Source organism: Sceloporus undulatus, chromosome 5 (assembly GCF_019175285.1).
Source record: "Sceloporus undulatus isolate JIND9_A2432 ecotype Alabama chromosome 5, SceUnd_v1.1, whole genome shotgun sequence".
In the NCBI taxonomy this organism is placed as follows: Eukaryota; Metazoa; Chordata; class Lepidosauria; order Squamata; family Phrynosomatidae; genus Sceloporus; species Sceloporus undulatus.
In genome coordinates this window covers 18,646,994-18,671,800 of record NC_056526.1, presented here as the reverse complement: position 1 = coordinate 18,671,800, position 24,807 = coordinate 18,646,994, and the positions used below count along the sequence as shown (strand labels likewise).

Sequence of the window (24,807 nt, the reverse complement as noted above, 5' to 3'; positions counted from 1 at the left end):
CAGTTTTTAGAAAATCTACATATTCACTCCATGCGAATAGCAAGCTCCCTGTTCTCACATTATCTCCTATATTCTACTTTCTCTTTTACCTCAGTGTTGCACTTCCCCTTCAGCCCTATTCACTCCTTAGCCTGCTTCTAACTTTGATGATCTCTCACCTTCCATCCAGGGCAAACCTTTCACAGAGACTTTTCAGCAAAGCAGAATACTGTTGTTGCCATTATACAATTCTTTGCCAAAGTGAGGCAAAGACAGAATGTCAGTTTCAGACTGGAGGACAACCCTGTATATAGAAAAGTCAAAATCTCCTTAGTGATTCTGGAGTCTGAGGATTCAGACTAAAATCCTGTTTGGAAATACCCTCTGCAATCATTGTGTTGTACTTCCATAAAAATGGCTTTAAGTTTAAAGTGGCGGGATACAGATCTGCAGCCGCCCCTTAGCACCACATATTGGGGCCAGGGCAGCCACAGCGGCAGCCCAAAGGCCCCAATCCGGCACTTTTCGGGACCAGGGAACAGCGGCAAAATGCCGCTCCTCCCTGGTCCCGAAAAGAGGTGTCCTTCGGGCTTCATGCCTCAGGACACCCTGGGAACCGCCCGGGAACCACTGTCAGGAGAGAAAGGGGCCACTCGGCCCCTTTCTCCCGGCTTCATTCCCGCAGCCATTTGGTGGCTGCAGGAATGAGGCACTCCCCAAGAAGGAGCTCCCTTTCGGAGCTCCTTCCAGCGCTGCTGAAAGTGACGTCATAATGGTGGCACCCGTGTATACAGGGCACCACCATTATCACGCCGCAAGTACATGCTAGGGTTGCGGGGCGTCTGTAAAGGACGCCCCAAGGCAACCCTAGCATGTTTCGAGGCCTGCACAAAGGTCCGGTCTGGAAAGCACCAGTGTTAGATTCCTATGTTGTCTAAACTACTGCTGTAGTTGCAGTCCTTGACACACCTATCAAAGGCCCTGTCTGCATTGGCCAAATAAAACATCCTTCCCCCATCCCCACCCTCTAGGCAAGGAGTCTGGATGATGCATGGCCCCAACCCTGGTTCCAGTGTCTGGCCACTTCAGCACCAAACCTGGGGTATATCCAAATATTGTGGCCTATTAACTTGGTAGCTCATATCTAGTTTTAAATATGTAATGAACAATTTTGAACTTCATTACATTTAAATATGAGAAGATGCAAGTAAGTGATGAGAGTTTGGGGAGTTCATGTTTCTTATCTGGAAGAAATTATATTTATTCTAAACCTCTGTTCTTCAATATGACATGACAGTTTTAGAAAGTTTATGTCCCATTAGTTATGAAAATGTGTGAACTGAAATTTCTTCATACAAAAACTCCAATTTTTTTCTTGATGTTTAACTAGATGTGATTGTTCCCTCGTACAAATGACTTTATCTAATATTCCACTTCATGAATCATAGGAAACAGATTAGAATCTTCAACAGTATATCTGTATTTCCTCAATATGATATAAAATGGAGAGACAAAGGATTGTTACCGTTAAAAATCAAGCATGCAAAAAACACTGGTCAGAATCATGTTGGGGATTTACAAATGTGCAAGCACTGTAGTTACAGTGCTGCACAATGAATCCCATCCCAATCCCCACTTACCAGACAGTAGTCACTGGGATCAATGGGATTCTATTCCCCTGTCAATTGGAAAGTAGATAATATTACCACCTCCTCCTGTGAACAATCTCCAGTGAGATAGGCCAAATCAGGGGCTCCTGTTGCAATTCCTCCTTGTAGCGGAGATTGCTCACAGGAGGAAGGTTTGTGGGAGCATAAGTGAGCTGCTTCCTGAGTGACAAGGAAACTGACCCTCATCAATATCTGAGCCATTGGCAATAATCTTTGAGAAGTCCTGGTGAACAGGAGAAGTCCCAGAAGATTGGAGGAGGGCAAACATTGTCCGCATCTTCAAAAAGGGGGGGAAATGAGGTTCCCAACAATTATCGTCCAGTTATTCCAACATCTATACCAGGAATGATTCTAGAGCAGATCATTGACAGAGAATCTATGAACATCTAGAAAGCAGTTCTATAATCACAAAAAGTCAACATGGGTTTCAAAGAAACAAGTCATGCCAGACAAATCTTATCTCTTTTTTTGATAAAATTACCAGCTTGGTAGATAAAGGGAATGCTGTGGATATAGTGTATCTTAATTTCAGTAAGGCCTTTGACAAGGTTCCCTGTGACATTCTTGCAAACAGGCTTGTAAAATGTGGGTTAGACAAGGTAACTGTTACATGGATTTGGTAATTGATTGACTGGCCGAACCCATTGTGCTCAACAATGGCTTCTTTTAATCTTGGAGAGAAGTGATCAGTGGGGTCCCACAGGATTCTGTCCTGGGGCCATGTTATTCAACATCTTTATCAATTATTTGGATGACAGAATTGGGGGCATACTTATCAAATTTGCAGATGACACCAAATTAGGAGGAATAGCTAATACTCCAGAGGACAGGCTCAAAATTCAAAATGACCTGAATAGACTAGAAGGCTGGGCCAAAGCTAACAAAGTGAAATTCAACACGGAGAAATGTAAGGTACTGCACTTAGGGCAGAAAAATGAAATGCACATATATAGGATGGGGGACACCTGGCTGAATGAAACTATATGTGTAAGGGATCTAGGAGTCCAAGTAGACCACAAGTTGAACATGAGTCAACAGTGCGATACGGCAGCTAAAAAGGCCAATGCAATTTTAGGCTGCAACAATAGAAGTATAGTGTCTAGATCAAGGGAAGTGATAGTCCCACTCTATTCTGCTCTGGTCAGGCCCCACCTGGAATACTGTGTCCAGTTCTGGGCACCACAATTCAAAAAGGATGTTGAGAAACTAGAGCGTGTCCAAAGGAGGGCGACTAAAATGGTGGAGGGTCTGGAAACCATGCCCTACGAGGAATGACTTAGGGAGCTGGGGATGTTTAGCCTGGAGAAGAGAAGGTTAAGAGGTGATACGATAGCCCTGTTTAAATATTTGAAGGGATGTCATATTGAGGAGGGAGCAAGCTTGTTTTCTGCTGCTCCGGAACAATGGATGCAAGCTCCAGGAAAAGAGATTCCACCTCAACAATAGGAGGAACTTCCTGACAGTAACGGCTGTCCGACAGTGGAACACACTCCCTTGGAGTATAGTGGAGTCTTCTTCCTTGGAGGTCTTTAAGCAAAAGCTGGATGGCCATCTGTCGGGGATGCTTTGATTGTGATTTCCTGCATGGCAGGGGATTGGACTGGATGGCCCTTGTGGTCTCTTCCAACTCTATGATTCTATGATCAATTACAGTTAATGCTGCTGCCTGGTAACTGGAGACTGAGGGACTTTCATGGTCCCTGTGGTCCTGTACAAAATAAAGCTGCTTTAGGTCACTTTGAAGGTATGCTGTTTAAATGATACATGCATCCTATGAGTCCAAAAGCCACACCAAAGCCATGCTCCAGTCCTAAGGAATGGAGCGTGGCTTTGATGCGGCTTCCAGACTCTTAGGATGCTTGTATCATTTAAACAGCATACATCCAAAGTGACCCAAAGCAGCTTTATTTTGGCCTGTCCATGCGGGCCCTATGTGTCCAAGTATTCCTTGCCTAGGAACACCCTACGATACATGGAGTCCCCATGACAGGTGATTTGAAGGCACATACACATAGACATGTATGCCCTAAACTAGGTGCTGTGTAGGAAACATGAAGAAGAAGTCACAAATGTGTGATTCTAGGTTGTATATCCTTAACTGCTTAACAAGATTATGGCAACTATTGAAGAATATATATTTAGTGGACTCAAACCATCCACAGGAGTTTGGTTCGGGAGGGGGGGCTTTGGATAGGAAAAACAGTGAAGTCCCATATTATCCACTGTCAATAGACAGTGACATGTGTGTGTCTGCATGCATGTGCCACCATTAAATAATATGGGTGATCAAATCCACAGATCACTAGCCCACTGATATGGTGGGTTCACTGTGTGTGTGTCTGTGTGTCTTAGGTGGGTTTTTTGTTTGTTTGTTTGTTTTGTTTTGCAGTAAAACAAGGAATATGTTGTGTCCAGTCAATTATTTAGTAATATTGCTAAAATGGTTTTAGTATTAAAGTGAACAGTTTAATGGGAGGGGGGAGTGAATAATAGAAGTGAAAGGAGAAATCTGGCAGATTTTTCATTTGTAGCAGATAGCTGAGGTTAGGCTATAACATGATGACTATAGAGCAAGGGTGGGCATGTTCCAGGGCTTGGAAGGCTGCACAAACCAGTTTTCAGCTCCCCCAAAGGGCTGCGGCACTCCATCATGTCCGACATCTGACATAACCAAAAGTGAAGTTATGTGACTCCCAGTCAACATTTGGACTATTGGGGGGAAGATTTTCTTGCTGTTTTGGGGTGCAGGACTCTCTCACTCACACACACACCACCTTTAGTGCACTCTCATTTTAGTACTCTAACCCAAGAAATCAAGAACATAAAACAGGAACAATAAGAAATAAAATGATGATGTAGGAAAAACACAGAAGAGTTGTATAAAAGAGTTGAGGAAATGAATGACAAATGGAATGAAGAACCATATGAAGACAAATCCCAAATCCTCAAAAGCGAAGTAGAATCTGCAGTGAGAGAAACTGGAGAAAATAAATCCCCAGGAACAGATGTTATCCCAATTGAACTATTTCAGTGCACACAGACAGAAGCAACTAAAATATTCCAACAAATATAGAAAACAAGGAGTTGGCCAACAGACTGTAAACGATCAAAGGAATCCCTGGTGGCACAGTGGTTAAATGCCAGTACAATCCCAGGCTCCAAGGTTAACTCAGCCTTTATCCTGGATTGCGGCCAACACACACAAACAACGCCGATAAGGATGGCTCAGCAAGGCAATTAGCAAAGCAACTGGAAACAGTCCACAAACCTTGCAAGGAGTGAGAGTTAGAGAGCAAGCTGAAAGTCAAAGCCGATGTCAGGAAAACAGAGGTCAGAGTAGTCAGTCCAGTCCAAGGTCAAGGCAGCCAGAAGGCAGCAAGAGTCCAGTTCATTCCAAGGTCAAGAGTCAAGGCAACAAGGAGTCAGGATACACCGAGCCAGGGCCGGCAGCAATCACACCAAAGGATCATGCAATAAACTCTGGCACCGAGTTAGCATCTCACAGGTGGTTAAGTAGGAGATTTCCTCCTCGGTCTCTCAGCAATCCTCCTGGACCTGCATCTGCCAGCACTCTCAGCCCTGCGTTGCCTAAAGGAGGGAACCTCCAGGACTGGTTCCTCCCCAGAGTCATCACTAGGCTGCTGTACCACCAGAGGAATCCCATCAGCACTAGGACCTGGCTGAACCTCCTCCTCTGGGGCTGGGAGATCAGGGCTGGGCTCTGGCAGAGCAGAATTAACACCAGGTGCAGCCTCAATTACCCCTTGCTCTGGAGTAGACCCATCCTCCTCCTCGTACTCCGAGTCCTGCTCTTGGCTGGCCATTACATCCTTCCATCTTTCGTAGGATGGTAAAATGAGTACCCAGCTTGCTGGGGGCAATTGGCTTACAGATTATGAACTGCTTACAGAATGCTGAGTTCACTATTAAGCAGTATAGAAATATAAATGCTGTTGCTATGAATATATATCCCAATCCATAAGAGATAGAAAAGAATGCAGTAAGTACAGGACCATAGTATTAATCTCACGTGCAAGCAAAATAGTGCTCAAAATTCGGCAGCATAGACTCCAACCATACATGGAGAGAGAAATTCCAAAGGGGCAGGTGGGATTCAGAAAAGGAAGAGGCACCAGAAACCATGTCGCAAATATAAGATGACTAATTAACATTATTATAAAACAGGCTGACCAAGAGGGAACTGTGGTCATCATGAAACAAGTCTGACTACATACAGGAGGCTGAGCAACAATAGTCCAACACCATGTTTTACAGAATCCTCTCTAAAGATCCCATAGAATTCTCCACCAATATACAGAACCAAATTCAAATTGACATACCCAAGAGCCCAACAAGGCATCTTCTATTTAATAGCCAAAATACACAAATGTGGAAATCCAGGAAAAGTTATTGTGTCAAGCATTGGAACCCTCATGATTGGACTGTCAGATATCTGGACTCAATTCTCAGACCATATGCCATCAACACTCCAAGCTAGGGTACAACTGATTTACTTAGGAAAATATCGTCCATCCACATCCTCCTGGGGAATACCATTCTGGCCACTGTGGTTGTGGAATCCCTATACACTAAAATCCCAAAACAGGGTGGACTACAAGCCATCAAGTATACCATCCTGAATGAGTCTACAGAAGATCTAAATACAAAACTCTGCCACTTTGCACTCATTGACAATTACTTCACTTTTGGGAATAATATTTATCTCCACATCAGTGGCACTGCCATGGGCACCACTGTATGCAAACATCTTCATGACTGACCTGGAGCAATACATCCTCAGCACATGCACTCAAAAGCCTCTCTTTTACTTATGATGTCTTGATGACATCTTCGTAATATGGCTACGTTGAAAGCAATTACTTGAGATGTTCCACCAGGATTTTATGCCTGGAACAATCCACACAACAAATTCACTTTCTTGACACCACTGTAAAACTGTACCATATATTTCTAAACACCACACATTCTTGAAAATCCACTGATCGCTAAACATGCTTACATACCACCAGTTTCCACCCAGAACACACTACCAAATTTATAGTTTACTGCCAAGCCACAAATACAATCACATCTCCTCAGACCCACAATACAGAGACTCAAAATTCATGGATTTACAACAGGCATTTCTCAAACTACAATGCCCTCTTAAGGAGGTGAAGAAACAAATTGACATGGCAAGATTAATACCCAGGAACCATCTACTACAAGACAGACCAAAACCACAAAATGATAGAGCCCCCATATTTGCTACCTACAGTCCCCAGCTGAGACCACTCAAACACATCATCAACGAGCAACAAGCAATTCTGGAAAATAACAGAGCTCTTTCACATGCTCTGGGAAGCAAGCCTTTATTCACCTACAGACAACCTGCAATCTTAAACAACTAATCACAACAAGATACCTAATATGGATAGTAATACAGGGACAAAACCCTGCCAGACAAGCTGAAGATCCCAACTCAGTCCCTACATCTATTCTGGGAGCAATATTACAGGAGGCAATAACATCACTCACAACATCAGAGGTGCATTTACCTGCTCTTCCTCCAATGTGCTATATCCCATGTAAGCAATGCCCCTCTATGCTCTACATTGGACAAATAGGACAGTCTCTATGCAAGACAATTAATGGACACAAACTTGACATTAAAACTAGAAGTACTCAAAAACCACTTACAGAATATTTCAGCCTTCCTGGTCTTAGAGTATAGGATTTAAAGGTTGTGTTCATTGAACAACGAAATTACAAAGGAAGACTAGAAAGAGAAACTGCTCGACTGAATTATATTCACAAATTCTAATCCATTGGCTTCACAGTGAACTACATATATCAATACAAGAGTCTTTCCTACTGCACATAAAACAAAAGAAATCTTCTCAGAGAGTTTTGAAACCAAAATGGTGCCCGGACAGCACGGTAGGGCTCGGAAGGGTTTGATGCCCCGCTCTCCTGAGACCTAAAATCGGCCCCAGGCACCTCAGTTTTGCTATTTATCTGCTCTATCTCTTTCTCCTTGCCACCATAATCACCCTGGTGATGTCTGTGCTAACTACCCATGTTACAAACACCATAAAGTGTTGGGAATAAATGGCCTTTTTAAAAATCCTGTAAACATGCTGCTAAAAATGCCTAAATGGTCCTTCAATATAACTTTTAAAATGATTAGAATGCATTGCTGATAACGCCAAAACAGGTAATGGCATTACCACATGTTACATTACTTTTGAATACTTCCGTTATGCCTTCATTACTCCCCTCCCCTTAATTTCTTAAAAGTAGCTGTATTTAATTTGTTACTTCCCCTCTCTGAAACTGAGTGACTAGAACAACATACAGTATTCTGAAGTGGATTTAGAGTAAATTTCTATAATGGTATTGTGATAATTGCTGTTTTTCTTTCTGCCCCTTTTTAAATCATTCCCAGTGTTAAATTTTCTTCAAGATAGCTGCTCTGGTCAGTTCTCCTCTACTCTAGGTCTACTGTAGTTGTAACTAACATTTGGACTTAGGCCTAGCCCATCAGATCAGTTGGAGTCACAAGCCATATAAAAGCTGTGAGCAGCAAAAACATAAGAAAAAATTTTACACAAAAAAGCCAAAACTGCAACCAACTTGCTGCAAATAGTAATATATTGGGGGGGGGGCTGTCTGATAACATGGTTCAAACCTTTCTTTTTCCTTAAAGAGATATTAATTCAGTTATCTCACTGCATCTACTTAGCTTATTACATCAACAAGATGAACAGAATTACAAATACATTCTGAAAATTAAGACTCATATGTATATATTTAGTTCAATTCAATTAACAGAGCTCTCAACTATATAGAATGTGAATATTTCATACTGCAATCCATACGTAATTCTACATGGAGTCATTTGCATAAACAAATTAAAATATTTGACTTTCCATTATAATTACTTCAGCACTTGGAACTGTAAGATTATAGTCTTATTGAAATAAAGGTTGCACATACGGAAGACATTAATCAGTGCTAGAGCTTCTAGAAGTTATTAAACCTGTTTAAAATGAGGCCACAATGGCTGGCTTCATGACTCGTTGGATACATAAAACATGATGCATGGTTTATATGTTATCATTGTACTAAAAATAACATGAAATTTTAAACATGAACAGACTGTTTCTTTATGAGTATTGTATCTTTGTTCCAATCCAAGTATACATGTGAAATTCACATTGTTCTGTATGGAAAAGAACTGTGCCTGCTAGCTAGTGCTTTGATACCTATCCTATGCCATCAATGAATCCCATCACTGGTTGCTCTGTATGCATAATCCTAGTCAAAGCATCCTTGTCAATCAGAGAAAGGATGTGTATAGCACTAGATTTATTTTTTCTCCTGGTGATTAGAACTACTAATATCAGGACTTTTGCACCTATGCAGTTAGATGGGAGCCTTTCTACATAAGCAGACCTTAATGTTTATTTATTATCAGATCTGGTGCTCACTACATAGAGTGCTATAACGAAAAGTGATCCATAGTATGTTAATTAGACATTGCTGTTTCTGAAAGAAATAACATTTTGATCGCAAAAACCAAAATTCAGTTGAATCTCTTGTGCCTCAGGGTCAATTTTTTTTAATTTTTAAATTTTTATTATTAAAAAAAGAAACATACAATACATACAATACTACTTCTACAATACATATAAATTTGCATATATACATAACATACACACCAACTTCATATCTGTCTACAAATAATAACTTACAAAGCACATATACTAAAATTGGAACGCTACAGAGAAGATTAGCATGGCCCCTGTGCAGGGTCAATTTAAATAACATATGTTACATATATTTGGAAAGGTGATATATAAATAAAATTTATTGTCATTATTATTATTATTATTATTATTATTATTATTATTATTATATTGAAATACTGGTAGAGTTTGGTTTACAATACAATGGGCACATTCATTTCTTTGTGCGCTTATTCAGATGTGCTTGTGATAACTGAGATTTCTTGCCAGCTTTTCTCTCCTTTATTTCTTTGCCATATTCTACCCTTCCTCTTAACCGTCCTTTTCCCTTTCTGAAAAATAATTTACTGTATATAGTCATGTATAAGTCTAGAAATTTTAGCCAAAAATTGAACCCAAAAACCTAGGTCGACTTATCCATGGGTCAATGTAAATACTATACTTTAACTCTTATTAAAAAGGGAACATCCTCTGGTGAAAGCAAGAGTACAATCTGTCCTGGAAGCACTGACCTCCCTCTACTCTCTCTTCCATCCAGCCTTTAGTGTGAGCCAAAACAGTTATGCCTGCCATAATTTTGTAGGTTCTTTGGCATTGTTTTCCTTTGCCTCATCATTTAGATCTTTTGTTGCATGTCCCTAAGTTTTACCCTTGACTTATCCGAGAGTCATAACAAAATCCATAATTTTGCCCCCAAAACCTGCCCTTGACTTATACATGAGGTCGACTTAGAGTCGAGTATATATGGTACTCCCAGTTCAGTGATTTCGTATCTTAATAGTGCAGTGATCCAGTATTGCAAATGCATACTGTTTAGACAGTGAATGTTGATACAAGTCATTGTGCTTCTTCTATGTCTTCCTCTTGATTTTGTAGTAATGTGGTATATATGTAACTGTCAACCATGAATCCACTAGTTTTGTTTGCTTATCAAACATATAACAAGTGAATCTACAATAAAATATTGCACTGTGAATTGCTTCAGTTCAGTGCTCTGTCAGTCAAGCTTACCATGCATTCTACAGTATCCAGTTCTAGTTCTCATGCTACTTGTTCTATTTCTTTCTTCTCATAAAACCAGTCATCATTCTGTGACTTCTGTGGGTAGTACAGTCACTGTGCACACTTAACCCTAACAGGGCTGTTCTGTGGGTCAGCCAGTTATGGTTATTGTTTTTCAAAGAGTACAAATTTCTTTTTGTCTTTTTGCAAGTTTGAGGTTTGTCCAGTCTTGCTAATCTTTCAGTCTTATCTGTAAATGATGCAGTTGTGACTACACAAAAATCTACAATGATATATGCACTTTGGAAATAACTAAGCATTAACATTTTAAGTATTGTATTTGATTATCTAGAACCAGTATTTTAGGTTCTATTTATAGTGCTGACTCATATAGCACATGTAAGAAACCTATATCAGTGGCTGAGTTCAAATATAAAGTGGGACACCTGACTCCTGGCAGCATGGTTAAAAAAAAACTTAAATAGTTTTTCTAAAAGAATCAGAATTAGGCTTCATACCTGTACATATATTTAAGAGACAACAATCTGATTAAGCATTTAGATTCAAAGCATAAGGTGGTATTATTTCAGCTATTTAGCCATACAGGAAAATTATAGTGTGGGAGGAATGGACTCACTAGAGGCTCTTGTTCTGTGATTAGAGAATCACATTTTCTAGTTACTGAGTAAGAAGCAGGATCTTTTATGAGACTCTTCCTCCCAAGCTGTTCTGCTCCGCAAAATAAAGTGTATACAAGAGTATTTGAACAGAGTGTTAGATTTATAATCAGAATTCTGGACATAGTCCTAGATTATAAAACTATGTCTCGAATTCTGATTATAAATCTAACACTGTCCAACGCTCTTGTACAGTATTCATTTTATTTAGGGAAGCAGCACAGGATGGGAGGCCTAGTAGGCATAGATGAAACACTAGCATAAGGAAGATTAAAGAGTTTCTTACAGATTCTTGTGGAATCTATAAAAAAAATCACAAAACAAGACATACTGTAGGTCTCCACAAAGACCTCTAGAGTGCAGGGGAGAAAAAATTCTGAAATCTGAACAGGAGGTAAGAGGAAGCAGAACTGAGGAACATAGTAATATTTGCTTGCAAAAGTTGATATTTTATCTCCCAACAAACCTTCTGTCTTGGAGTAATCAATAAAATAACACGATACCCTGAAATTTCCAATAGCTGAATTCTAAGTAATCACTCCTTAATTAATATAAACTAGGACATGTGCCTTAAATGGTATTTACAAGGTGGCGTGTTTTATTCTGGCCTGGAGCTGGCCTAGTATTCAGATTCACTGCCATCAGAGCAAGGTTAACAGAGCTTGCTAAAACTGCACAATTGCTATTTTAACTGAAGCCATCATTTATTTGCCACCAGTGAAACTATGGACTTTATTACACTCAGCTTTTAAACCACTATTAATGTTTTGAAATAGTGCCTTTGGCGATATCTATTACCTGAAACTGTCTCCATCTTGTCACTGCCTTGCCCTCCAAGTATGGTTAGAGTACATCTCATAACTGGCAGGAAAACCCATCAATAACACCCCAAACATGCTGGTGTCTCATTAGTCGTCTGGTGTAATAAGTTCTTTGTGTAGCAGTTCTGGTATTGAGCAGTCATGTAGTGTCAGTGTCTCCTCTTCCCCATTGCCCTCCCCCCACTATTCCCAAGCAGGCTTTTTTCCTTTTTAGTTTTTTTTATTATATTACATTTTTACTTTAAAAATCACATTAGCATTTATTTATTTATTTATTTATTTATTTATTTATTTATTTATTATATTTTTATTATTATATGCTGTTTATTTATATCCCTACTTCCAAAATGAAGATGCAAAATAGCACTTGAAAAGATAGAAGTAGTGTAGATGGCTTTTTAAAAGGTTCAAATAAATTAACAGAATAAACCTAGCAATGGCTATCAGCTGTTTCAAAAAAAAGTTATGTGTTGCAGATTATGTATGATTTGGTATATTTGCCATTCCCACTACCACCTATGCCTCTGAAAATTCCAAAGATACAGCCAACAGGGACTCTTGCAATTGTCTGCCAATTTTTATTGAAAACTGGGCCATGTAAAGTGTCTCTGGGGCATCCTGGAGGGAACTGAGCCCACCCTTGAAACAGCTGCTTGCCCCTGACTTAAATGTATGGCAGGTGTATACCTGTTTATACGTGATATAACCAATCAGGAATGTGTTATGTCATTATATTGCTCTATTTTTAAAAGTAGAAAATACAGAATGTGGCAAGACACGATACAAAGACTTATAAAAAATAAACATGCAATCCTATACATGGCTACTCATAATTAAGCTACGCTGAAGCTAATAAGACTTACTAGCAGGTATATATAGGATGTCAGGTAAAATTAGCTAAAACATCAGTAATTTTGAGCATCGAAGTTAAAGATACATGAAATATCACATAGAGAAAAATAAAGAAAAATCATTAATATCAATGTTTTAATGATCTTGATACTAGAAAAAATCCTAACAGGCTCCTAAAAGCAGAATACAAAGATACAGGAAAGGGTTAATTGTTTGATACTTACGATAATGTAAGTACTAAACCTTGCCAAAATGCACCAATAACTTGTATGATACTTCAGTTTTGCATAGGTTGTTGTATGCTTGAGGCATCCAAAAGGACAAAGTCTATTTTAAATAACATTTAATACAAAGAAGTATAACCAGTCTGATTTTTCCACATAGCATGGCCACCTTATAAGACTAGGAAGAGGGAAATCACAAGGTCCTCCAGGTGCTGTTGAACTGGAAATGCAAGCAGTCCTAACCACTACAGCCAATAGTTAGAAATGTTATTAGTTGATTCCCACTCTTGTTCTATAAATTCAATAAGAACTTAAAAGTAGTTTAAAGCACAGTACATATGCTTGGTCTTTGTTAGAAAAATATTGACTGAAAAGTTGTGATTATATGTTTTAAAACACTTGAAGTAACATCATTGCAAACAACAAGATGCCATAGATGTCAGTCATGGTTTTCCTGTGTCCAATACTTTGTTAAAAGCAGTGAACAGATAGACTAATGATTAATAGGTAACTAAATGCAGTCATCAATTTGTTCTTTGCAACCCATTTCTGCACAGGATTAACATCCCATTCAGGATAAAACAAATGTTATATATAAATGTTTGTGCTGAATTTAGCACCGACTTACGATAAACACAAATCTACAGACACAACAAATGAAATGTCTGTCTGCAAGTATGTGGACCAAAATAAAAGCCAATGGCATTTTAAAAAAATTAGATTCATTTGCTATCATTTCCAGTTAAAAGATCACTGGGTACCAATATCTGAAAGAGTTGGCTAAGGCCTTCACAGGATCCTGAAAGGCAGAGTAGAGAGCTAGTGGATTAGGTCTATCTCAGGACTCCTTCAGACTGATCCTAAACAATGGGATTTGTCAGTGACCGTCAATAGTTGCACAACATTCTTCCTGTTTTGTCATTTTTTTTCTCCTGAAATTCTAGCAGTACTACAACTTTTCATGCTCACTACCTTTGGGGGGTAGGGTTCATGTCTCAGGAATTTCCAATACAGCTCAGGATAAACAAACAAGTCTAGCTCCATTGTCTCAGTTTCTCCAACTATATTTTTGGGCAGACTCACAGATTTGAAAGAAAGGGGGTGACTCTCACCACAAAGGTTTCCTGTTGACCTGCATTACTTCATTACATTACACTACCTGATCAAATCTTCCCCCATTTTATTGTTAAAATACTAAAATGTTATAGTCTTATATCACTTTAGCACTGCAACTATGCTAAAAGTGAGTGAGTGAGTGAGTGAGTGGATGGATGAATGGATGGATGGATGAATGAATGAATGCATTGGGAATAGAAAATAGAACTAATCTGCAAGATTCCAGATATAGATACTATGGGAAAGGCTTGTGGGGGAAGCATTGAATTCCAGATAGGGGATGGCAAGAGGAGGAAGGAGAACCACATCCATACCACAGCTTCGGGCTAGTCTATACATTTAAAATACTCCTCATTCCAGTCTAATAGTATCTGATTCAGCCACATATAATTTGCAGGAGTTCAGACTTTTTGCAGGGTGGTGAAGCTGAAAACTGCTTAAACTCTGCAAGAAATCCAGCGTATCCACTGAAATTCACAGAAATCAGCATTATCACACATGTGGCTGTCTGTCTGCTTCACATGGATTCAGATAGCTGTGCATTTTCAGCAGAGGGAAGGTGAATAGATGCAAATTTGCGGAGGAAAGTGAAGACAATTAATAGTCAATGCAAGTGTGCAAAAATGTACACCAATTTGCATAGTACACAATGTGCAGATTAGCCCTTAGCTACACCTCAGGAGGAGAAATGAGTATATGTGCAGATTAGGGGTAGCACTGAACTCTGCTACAACCAGCAACAAACAAGGGCGAAAAGCCAGTATACCTATGGCACAAGTCGGTGAAGAGTGGAAGCACTCTGCATTACAATATATGAAATGTTGAAACAGAATACCCCAACATTTACCAGACCTATTGGGCTGTCTGGAGAGGCCCTTGCTTTATTACTTCACTCCTTTAATCTTTGTACACTATTCCTCCAAGTCTGCTTTCCAGTTTATACTTTTCTCTCTATATTGTGTGCTGATACACTAAGGCTGCAATCATATACACACTCGCCTGCAAAAACATTCCACTGAACTTAGTGAAGTTTACTTCTGAGTAAACATGATATGATTTCACTATTTTTGTTTTGAAAATCCCAGTCCTGAAAATGGGCCCAGAAGATTTAAAATATATATTATTGTAGCAGTGGTATATGGGAAGAGGGAAGGGGATTAGAGGAGGAGAAATCTGTTCCTGATACATTCTATATTACTCAGGAATAGTGTCATTAAATAAGACTGCTTTAAGTAAATTGTTCCAAGCGTGCAGTCTAAAAGGAGCATTTTTTAAAAAGTAGGGAAAAAACCAAACTGGCAACTGCCACATCTGTTTGCAGTAGATCATAAGCTTCTGCCTATACATCTATATGTTAATGGATAAAAAATCATCTCTGCCATAACTTTGGTTATGAATTTGCATTTTGCTGTATTCAGCAGGAGGATACCACCTTTTTGACAATTGGTAGAATTTGATCCATTGCATTCTAGAGAATCAATAGGGTCTTTTTTATTGTGTAGTCTGGTTCCTGCCCCTCCCATTCCTTTCCTCCCCTGTTATAGTGTTTTGTTGTTCCTTGTGTTATCCAATACATACCCTACTGGGCCTCTTCACTGGAGACTTATTACAGCTTATTTCTGTCTACCTTTCTTTAAAGCCAGCTGAACATACCCAATGCTCTTCCTCTATGGTAAGATCTAATAGAACCCCCTCCCAGCTTCTGTGACACAGTCCTTGATCTCCTAATACACTCCTTATTCTCTCTCAACCCTGACTACCCAGGTTTCTGTCTCCAAGCCTAGCCTAGTAATCTCTGCATGAAGCCACCATGTTGTCTATCCGTTTGTTGAGTCTGGTGTTCACATGAGCTGTTGATTATGCTGCACATGATCTGTATTTCTTGTGCATCCTTGAGCTTACCCTTAGTCAACTGTTGTCCTACCTTCTAATGAATTATTACCAAGAGAGAACTGGAATCCTTTTCAGATTTCTTGTTTCTTAATAAACTCTGAAATGAAATGAAAATAAACTTTCATTACTTAATAAACTCTGAAACTATTGGATTAACCTGCAAAATGAATTCAATCTACTAACAAGGCCCACATTTATATTTCTGTCACAAGGTCCACATTCATATGCAAACAGGTTTTAGAGACCAATCCCCACATTGCCCAGGGATGTAAAACACCCTTCAGACAGCTAATTTGTCTAAACTGATATTCTCCACAGCACCCCAGAGACTCCTATTCTAACTGAAGATTTTCCAATACCAACTCATCCCAGGTTACAGTATCGCATCTCCTATGCACCTTGTTTGGTGCATTCTTTCAAATCTGCTACTAGAGCTGGGTGTGGCTGCAGAGACACTTAGTGCAGGCCAAGTCTAAGAGAGTTGGCTCATTCTGAACCTGGCTAGAGGCTCACTCTTATTCATACTCCCATTGTGGAAGCCACCAATGCCGGACTTATGCCTGTGTGTCTGCCTACCTTCTGAGAAACATGTGCCTTTACTTGTCTATGAGCAGATGAAGCTTATTAATCATATCTGCATTTTAAGTTTCAAGAACCCTGTGCTATTATTGGCGCGTTACAGACCGCCCAAAATGGGCGGTCTCGCACCACTGCCGGTTGCTGCATCCGGGAACTGCAGCAGCCAAACCGCACAGTTCCCGGGCGCAGCAACAAAGAAGCACCAAAATGGCGCTTCTTCCTGTGTCCTGGAAGAGGCGCCGCAAGGCGCGAGGTGCGCACTCACGGTGCCACTTCCAGTGCGCGATGTGTGGACGCTGCGCGTGCGCAACATCAAAATGGCGGTGCCCATCTGTATGCGGCGCCACCATTTTGATGTAGTTGTTACATGCAAGGGGCAAGGCACGTCAGGAAGCGCCGCCCCTCACACATAACGACAGCACCCCATAGGGCCCGTCCGGAACGCGCTATAGTTAATGGACTGGGCTGAATATTAGTAGAAACTTTTACATTTTCCAAAAGGAAAAGGAACTAAAGATATCCAATTAATCAAATGTGGAAAAGAGGCTATGTCATTTTCCACCTTATATTTACATTTCTCCCACATAGCATGACCACTTTGTATGACTAGGAAGAGGGAAAGCACAAGGTCCTCCAGATGCTGTTGAACTGGGGTTGTAAGCAGCCAATGGTTAGGAATACCATTTGTTGCACTCCAACAACATTCTGCTTTTGACTTCCTGCTGTATGACTGCAAATGGTAGTAATTCTCTAGACACAGCAACACAGGGACTATACAGCCTTATACATGTGGATGCGAAATAACATTGTACTGTATGGTCTCCCTTGGGATCCCAGTTTAATTATCTCCCCTTGAACAGCAAGCATTTCCTTAGCCACTGTAACACAGCAAAAAGTGTATTTTGCAAAAGAACCTACAGAACATATTGAAAAGGTCAAAGCCAACCGTCAGGTTCTACAAACCTACTGTAATATAGATCTGCACTGTAATATAGATCTAACAGACCTGAAAGGGAAGCAAAAAAAAAATGGATTCTAAGCATGGATGTTTGTATGAATTCTTTAAATTATATAAATAAAAATAAGGGGAAAATAAATATGTTCTGTGATCTCATCTCACAAAATATGTATGAGCTGCAAATGCTAATTCTGAGCTCTTAACAGGAAATCAAAGGGTCTGTTCTCTCCTGGTATACACAGTGGTGAGTAGCTAAGATTAGTGTGTGTGTGTGCTGTGTGTCTGTCGAGTGATCTGCACTGTTTCCTGGTTATTCATTATTTAATGCCAATCTCTTAGGTTTTGCAACAATGACGAAGGAAGTGTTAATTTTCTCCCATGGCATCTAGCTATTTTTCTACAGCATATCTCATCGAACAACTGAGCAATATTTTAGGACACTAGAACTCTGGATCTTTGCTGGTCTCCCTTAGCATGATTTGACAGATTAATTTTCCTGTAGCCTGGTTCACAAGAAGTATTCTCACACAAACCAAGGCAAACTAGCTGATCCCACTCAGTTCAGGAAATGCTTGGTCTGGCATGAGTGCAGCACAAGGAATGCTCATACTAGTCACAGGTCCCATAGGGAATTTGATAGGAGACTAGGATACTAAAGGACAAAGCTGAAGTAAAGCAGAAGCCAGATTGGGGGGATGGGTTTTACTTTAAACTCCAGGGAATAACTGAACAGTAGCAGGCAGGCCAAAATAACTGTTCCTTCAAGGCAATGCACAGAGTGTGGGAAGTACCCAGGGGTCATGGGAAATATAACCAAGGAGAGTTAGAATGAGTGAGCATGTAATACAAAGCTATAAAAACAGAAGAAGTGGTGAGGCTGTCAGATCCTGGATCCTTCTTGACTGGCTTTCTTCCATTTTGTTTTATTTGTTTGTTTGTTTATTTATTTATTTGTTTATTTCAGCAGTACAGGCTTTATTGAAAGTGATCCACCTTTCAAATACAAGCTCTGGAACTGCTGTCCTTCATTAGACAGTGCTGATTAATTATATCACAGATAAGCTAATGCTATTGTTACACACACGTGACTTCATGCATCTACTATCATGGGTATTAGCCATTAAGTCACCCACCTCAACTTACACTAATTGCTTATTCCTATTTTGTTATGCCATGAGCTGCCTTGGGTCCCATGTTGGAGAAAGGTGGAATACAAATTTTAAAAGGAAATAAATGGTATTCCTTACAGCTGAGGACTGATGTCTACTTTATGGCAAGCCTTCTCTTACCACTTCTGCCATAAGTTTTCAATTACTAACAAAGTAAAATAGTTCTATATGTACTGTTTCTGCTGGACCTTAACAGCTGGGTTTCATTTAGCCGGACAGCTCCAAGATCTCAAAACTTGGGGCCGCATAATAAAAAAAAAAAATCTTGAAATGGGGTAGTCATGAGACTCCCATTCTGGATGAGCAAGGGTTTTTTTCTCCTCACAAAGACATCTGTCTGTTGGCCAAAACTGTTTCCAAAAAAAACCCCAAATAAATGGTCTTTGAATAGCCCTTATTCTTTTTCCTGGCCAAATAGTATGTTTATAAGAAGAAAAGGACATGGTTATGTATGTACCCACTGTCATTAATCAGAGAGCTGAACATAGACTGTTCAGTTGACAATTTGGGACATACAGCCCATTATGGATACATTCAAGTCAGTTATACATTCAAGCTAGACCATTATGGTTGCAGATAGCTGCAATCAATCACCAGTCATTCTACTAGGAGACAGTGTCTATACAGGGTCCTCCTGTGCCAGGCCATGTTTGCTATCAGAGGCTGTAACAGTGCTCTGTCCTGTCTTCCTGCTGCACAACCTGTCCAAGCAGCACTAAGAGATGTGAGCAGCTCAGGCCAGATAAAGGGGATTTCATGCTGTAAACACTCATGCCTGTATAAAACTGACTTTACATAATTAACTTAAGTGCATTGTAGAGTAGATTTCCAAACTTAGAAATGCCAAACTAAAATAGTTTCCTTGTGCTTCACTGTCAGTTAAGACATCTCAGGTATAGGAGTAGGACAAGTAGAGTCTCACATTGCCTGCAAAATTCTCAACAAATTTCTTGATAAAGTTAGGAGCACTGAGATTTTGTGTTATGCCATTGAAGAATAAAGAACTGAGGAGAGGAATGAGGAAAGAAAAAATATCTTAACTTTGTAGTCCTAGAAGACAATCAGATAAGATCAGCATTCTTCTGTCAGAACTTCAGGGGTTAGTGGAAGAGTAGATGTCTGTAAGTCACGGGAACAGTGCAGTGAGCTCTTCCTGTGAAGTAGCATTTTCTGTGGCCCAGAGTCTGTGTTCTTCATCTGCTGTTGTAATTACTGCCCTCTGTGCCAATGGGTTCCAGAACGCAGAGGAAAACTCTCGCATCTCAATCACGTTTTTCCGACTCTTCCGTGTGATGCGTCTGGTGAAGCTCTTGAGCCGAGGGGAGGGCATCCGCACGCTGCTGTGGACCTTCATCAAATCTTTCCAGGTACTCCTTCATTCCTCTTTATTTGGCTTTGCCTTGGGACACTGGTGAAACTTGTGTCACCATCACTCCCTGTTTAGTATTACACATTTTTATAGGGATCAGCAGTGATCCTCAAATAGCCATCCTAGAGAGCTGGTTTCCATATGAGGGATAGGGTGGATGGGATGAACCCAAACTTAGATTAATGGACAGTTGGCTTTGCAAAACAGATGTTCTGATTTCTAAGATTTGTAAACTCCTCTTGATCAAGAGTTGGAAATTAGCATTGGAGATGATCTAATAAATACGTTAAAAAATAAAAATGAGTTAAAAGACATTTCATAAATAACGTTTTGTATTAAAGATGATATATTTCTTTTTCTTCAGGTCAGTTTCTTGATGAACACTATCTTATTGCACTAAGGAATTACGCACATATGGCCTAATAAAAGTTAGATTCTGTCCACAAAGGGTAAAGGTCCAACCAATCATGAGTGCCTTCAGCATAAGAAGACATAGCTACTTTGCAGACACTAGCCCTAAATCCATGCAGATGGTCAAAAGACCATCTGGGATCACAGCATGACCAAAGCAGACATGCCTCATAGGTGGCAAACACACCAAAGGAAAGAGGAGGTTCATCTGCTCTTTTTAAAGAATGCCATTTTATTTTTATTTTTTAAATAAATTTACAGCCCTCAAGGTCATGACCCCATAGTCCTGTTCTACAGCAAACTATCTTTGAGCCAAATCTGACCTGTTGACCTTATCTTTTTAAAAAATATACCAAATCTAAATTTTCTCCTCTTTCCATTTTTTTTTCTTTTTGTCCTCTGGCCTCTCACTGTCATTGGCAGTTCCATCTTTCATTATTCTTTATGAAGTGTGTATATGTTTTTATGATATGTACGTACATACATACACACAGAGTCACATGCACTATCGTAAAGAAACAAAATAGCTGTAAGTGGGGAGTCAGCTGTCCAGGAGAATAGAAAATGCACCCTTAGAGGTGATTCGGACAATCATAACACAAGTCTTCATGATTTCTGTAGTCAATAAAAATAAAACATTAGTATACCTGATTGTTTTAAAAACTGGAAATAATTTCCCATTGGCCCCATAATTCATTAGATTGCTGTAACAATACAATTCTCCTTTGTGCAATTCTGCACATATTAGTGACCCTAAATAAATAATTAACACAACATTTCTTAGTCACACATCCTCACCAATTCATCATCACTTATTGGGTAAAGTAAGATATCCAATATAAATTCATAAGTTACACTGAAAAGAATAGGTGACCTTGTTTCAAAGTATTTTGTGTCCTTAATCCTTCACTAAATAGACTTTAAAATTGTGTGTCCCTAATTTCAAAACATTTAACCCTAATATCTGCTAACAAATAAAATGTCAGGAAATATACCATGCCTCAAAGCAAATGGTAGGCAAACTTAATTTTTAAGTAGGAAAAAGCAGATAATGCTGATAAAGTTTCAATGTAACTGTTTTTGCACTCAGAAATGCTGAAATCAGAGATATAGCAAGAAGATGTATATATGTTTTCATATTAACTAGCCAGATAAGCAGATACTGGACATTTTCTAATGCTTACCTATACAGAGAAAAAGTAATTCCGTAAGATACTATCCACAGCAAGTAGCACTTCACGTATTTTCGGACAGAAATATTAGTATTAATGACAGAAAAACAAACTTGCAAAACAAGACTTAATGATGAGATAATTGGGGTAGTATGGTTTTGTGTGATAGTAGCAGGATTTATGTGGCAAAGTCAAAGATGGATAAGTAGAGGCACCTAGTGGAAAAAATAATACATTACACAAAACCTTGCTTTTTCTCATAGTGACTGCTTTGGACAAAGCATTTTTTTAATAAAGGTGCACAAGTGCCCTCATATTTCCATTTTTGCTAAGTTGTAATGTTCAAAAATAAAACTGCACACTTCTGGGGTGAAGTGAGATGTACACAGTTCATCTTCCTATGGAATAGATATGAGAAGATGGACTATTAATTACATTTTATCAATCTTCCTCTCTCCCAATTGTTCCTTAAAACAATCCTTTGAAGTACGTTATGATACAGTCAGTGGCAAACCCAAAGATACCCAATTCTCTTCATGTGTGAGTGGGGATTTGACCTTAAGTCTTCCTACGGTGAATCCAGTATTCTAAAAGCTATACCATAGTGGCTATACAAGGAAGTGCAAGATCCCTTTTTTGTTATGGCAACACATGATTGAAAACTTAAGTATAAATGCATTCATGTGTTTTATTGTACAACTATATAAATAGACAAAGCTTCTCTTGCCCCCCCCCCCATCTCTTCCCCTCAGGTTTTTTCATTAACATAGGGATTTAGGGCAATATCCCAAGTTCCTGCAAGCCAAGCTGTAATATGATCTGTCTTTCTGTTTTTTCTTCAGGCTCTCCCTTATGTGGCTCTTTTGATAGTGATGCTGTTTTTTATCTACGCTGTTATTGGAATGCAGGTAGGTGTCTTTCCAAGATGAATGTTTGTTCATCCAAATGTATCTGTAAGGAAACTAGTAGGAAAATAGTTTCACTTCAGGTCAAGCTACACAAAAATAAAGTGTGAGTAAAGAATCCTAAGAGACTCATAGGCCAGGGAGTTGAAAAGGAGTTTCCCAGAACCACCTTTTGAATTTGCCCCTCCAGAACGGAATGGAGTCACTGCAAAACAATGCCTCCAAGGTCATCTCAGAGAGGCATCCCAGAAGGATGCCATGGTCAATATTATCAAATGCCACTGAGAGGTCCAGCAGAACAAACAGATTTATAGCCCCCTGTCCAGTTCCTGACAAAGGTAATCCAGCAAGGTGACCAAACCTGGCTCTGTCCCATAACTTGAAGCCAGCTTGAAATGCATCAAGATAGTTAGTCTCATCCAGAAACCTCTGGAGTTGGGAAGCCACCACATGCTCCAGTACTTTACCCCAAAAATGGGGTATTGGAGAATAACCAATAATTATAGTTTGGAGTCCAAGGAGGACTTTTTTAACAAGGGCCTTACAACTGCCTACTTTAGACGGCATTATGGCAGGGATGCAGAAATCAGATTCCACAACCATGGATCACCAAAGCAGTGCTAAAGCATTAATGAGGAGAGCACGTGATAAAGACTGACACAAAACCAGTATGCTTGTTATTAAACTAGTGTGATTGTATTAAGACACCAAGCAAGTGTGATAAAGTCCTAATTCTCAAAGGTACTACAAGATCCATTTGCATACTAAGATGTGAAACAATGGGCCCAAACAGACAGGCCAAAATAAAGCTGCTTCAGGTCACTTTGGAGTATGCTGTTTAAATGACGCACGCATCTTAAGAGGCCAGAAGCTACGCCAAAGCTGCGCTCCAGACCTTAAGACTGGAGCATGGATTTGGCGTGGCTTCTGGCCTCTTAGGACGCATGCAGCATTTAAACAGCATACCTCCAATGTGACCCAAAGCAGCTTTATTTTGACCTGTCTGTTTGGGCCCAGTAGCTATCATTAAAAATCTGAAGTATTGTCAGGTGGAAGATAAAGTGAGTTTGTTTTCTACTGCTCCAGAGGACAGAACCTGAACCAATGAATTAAAATTACAAGAAAGGAAATTTCAGCTGTAGATTAGGGTGAACCTCCAGATTGTAGGAGTGTATAACATTGCAATAGACTACCTCGAAATGTTTTAGCTATGGATTATTGCTGAGAAATACAGTTTAACTATATGGCTCTTGGGGTCACTGCCAATTCTATGAGTCAATGTTGTCTTCCCCAGACCTTAATAGGATCTATTGCTCATTTAAACTTGTTCATATTAATCAGAATGATGCTGGCATGTGAAAAAGACAGAAATTACAAAGATTCCTTTAATATATATCAGAGAGAAGTATCTGATTCATATGTAGTATACATATAACTATCCCAAATGAGTGAACACTTTGCCTCATTCCCTACAGACAATGTTTTAACTGATTATAAAATATTAGAAAATCATGAAAATTCCAAAGGTAAATACTATGTCTTTAAAAACATATTTTAATAATTTCCAAATTCTTGCCTTAATCCATATTTTCTTTTTGTCACAAACCTTATTCAAGCATTATGTTTTGTAATTAAACATAAAGGATGTGGAGTGATTAGTCCCACACTCTTTCTTGATATTGTCCACATGTGGACCATAGTGTAAAGAAGACAACTTCTTCTGCATGTGAAGATTTTTCATATTATTGAAAATTCCTGACTTTTCAGTCTTTCCAGTCACTTGGAATCTGTCATATACATACATCGTATGTTAAATAACTATATAACATAAAACCTGAGTAGGGCTATAATGAAAAAGGATTGAGGAAGTTTTGGGCCTGAACAGACAGGTCAAAATAAAGCTGCTTCAGGTCACTTTGGAGGTATGCTGTTTCAATGACACATCTGAAGAGGCCACAAGCTGCACCAAAGCTGCACTCCAATCCTTAGGACTGGAATGTGGCTTTGGCGCAGCTTCTGTCCCCTTAGGACACATGCGTCATTTAAACAGCATACCTTCAAAGTGACCCGAAGCAGCTTTATTTTGGCTTGTCTGTTCAGGCCCTTTGTCTCTAACAAAGTGCCATAATATTTTTATTACTATATCCGTTTTCCTCCTGCTTAGCTATATGAAGTCTCACATTCCTAGTTTCTCAAGTATGGATGGGCATGTAGGGTTTTGCCAAATTTAAGATATCCTTCACAGTGCAAGAAGTCACA

General features: G+C 39.4%; 1 protein-coding gene and 1 pseudogene across 7 annotated transcripts in view; both read left to right on the top strand.

Annotated features, from left to right (window-relative positions):
* Positions 1–24,807, top strand: part of CACNA1C (calcium voltage-gated channel subunit alpha1 C) — a 527,437-nt gene that overhangs the window by 452,852 nt on the left and 49,778 nt on the right. For all 7 annotated transcript variants that reach the window (XM_042470414.1, XM_042470413.1, XM_042470415.1 and 4 more), the window contains 3 exons: positions 15,732–15,764; positions 19,930–20,058; positions 22,486–22,551. In XM_042470414.1, the coding sequence (XP_042326348.1) occupies positions 15,732–15,764; positions 19,930–20,058; positions 22,486–22,551 (228 nt within the window). The remainder of the gene's footprint in view (positions 1–15,731; positions 15,765–19,929; positions 20,059–22,485; positions 22,552–24,807) is intronic.
* LOC121932359 lies at positions 9,399–9,497 on the top strand (annotated as a pseudogene).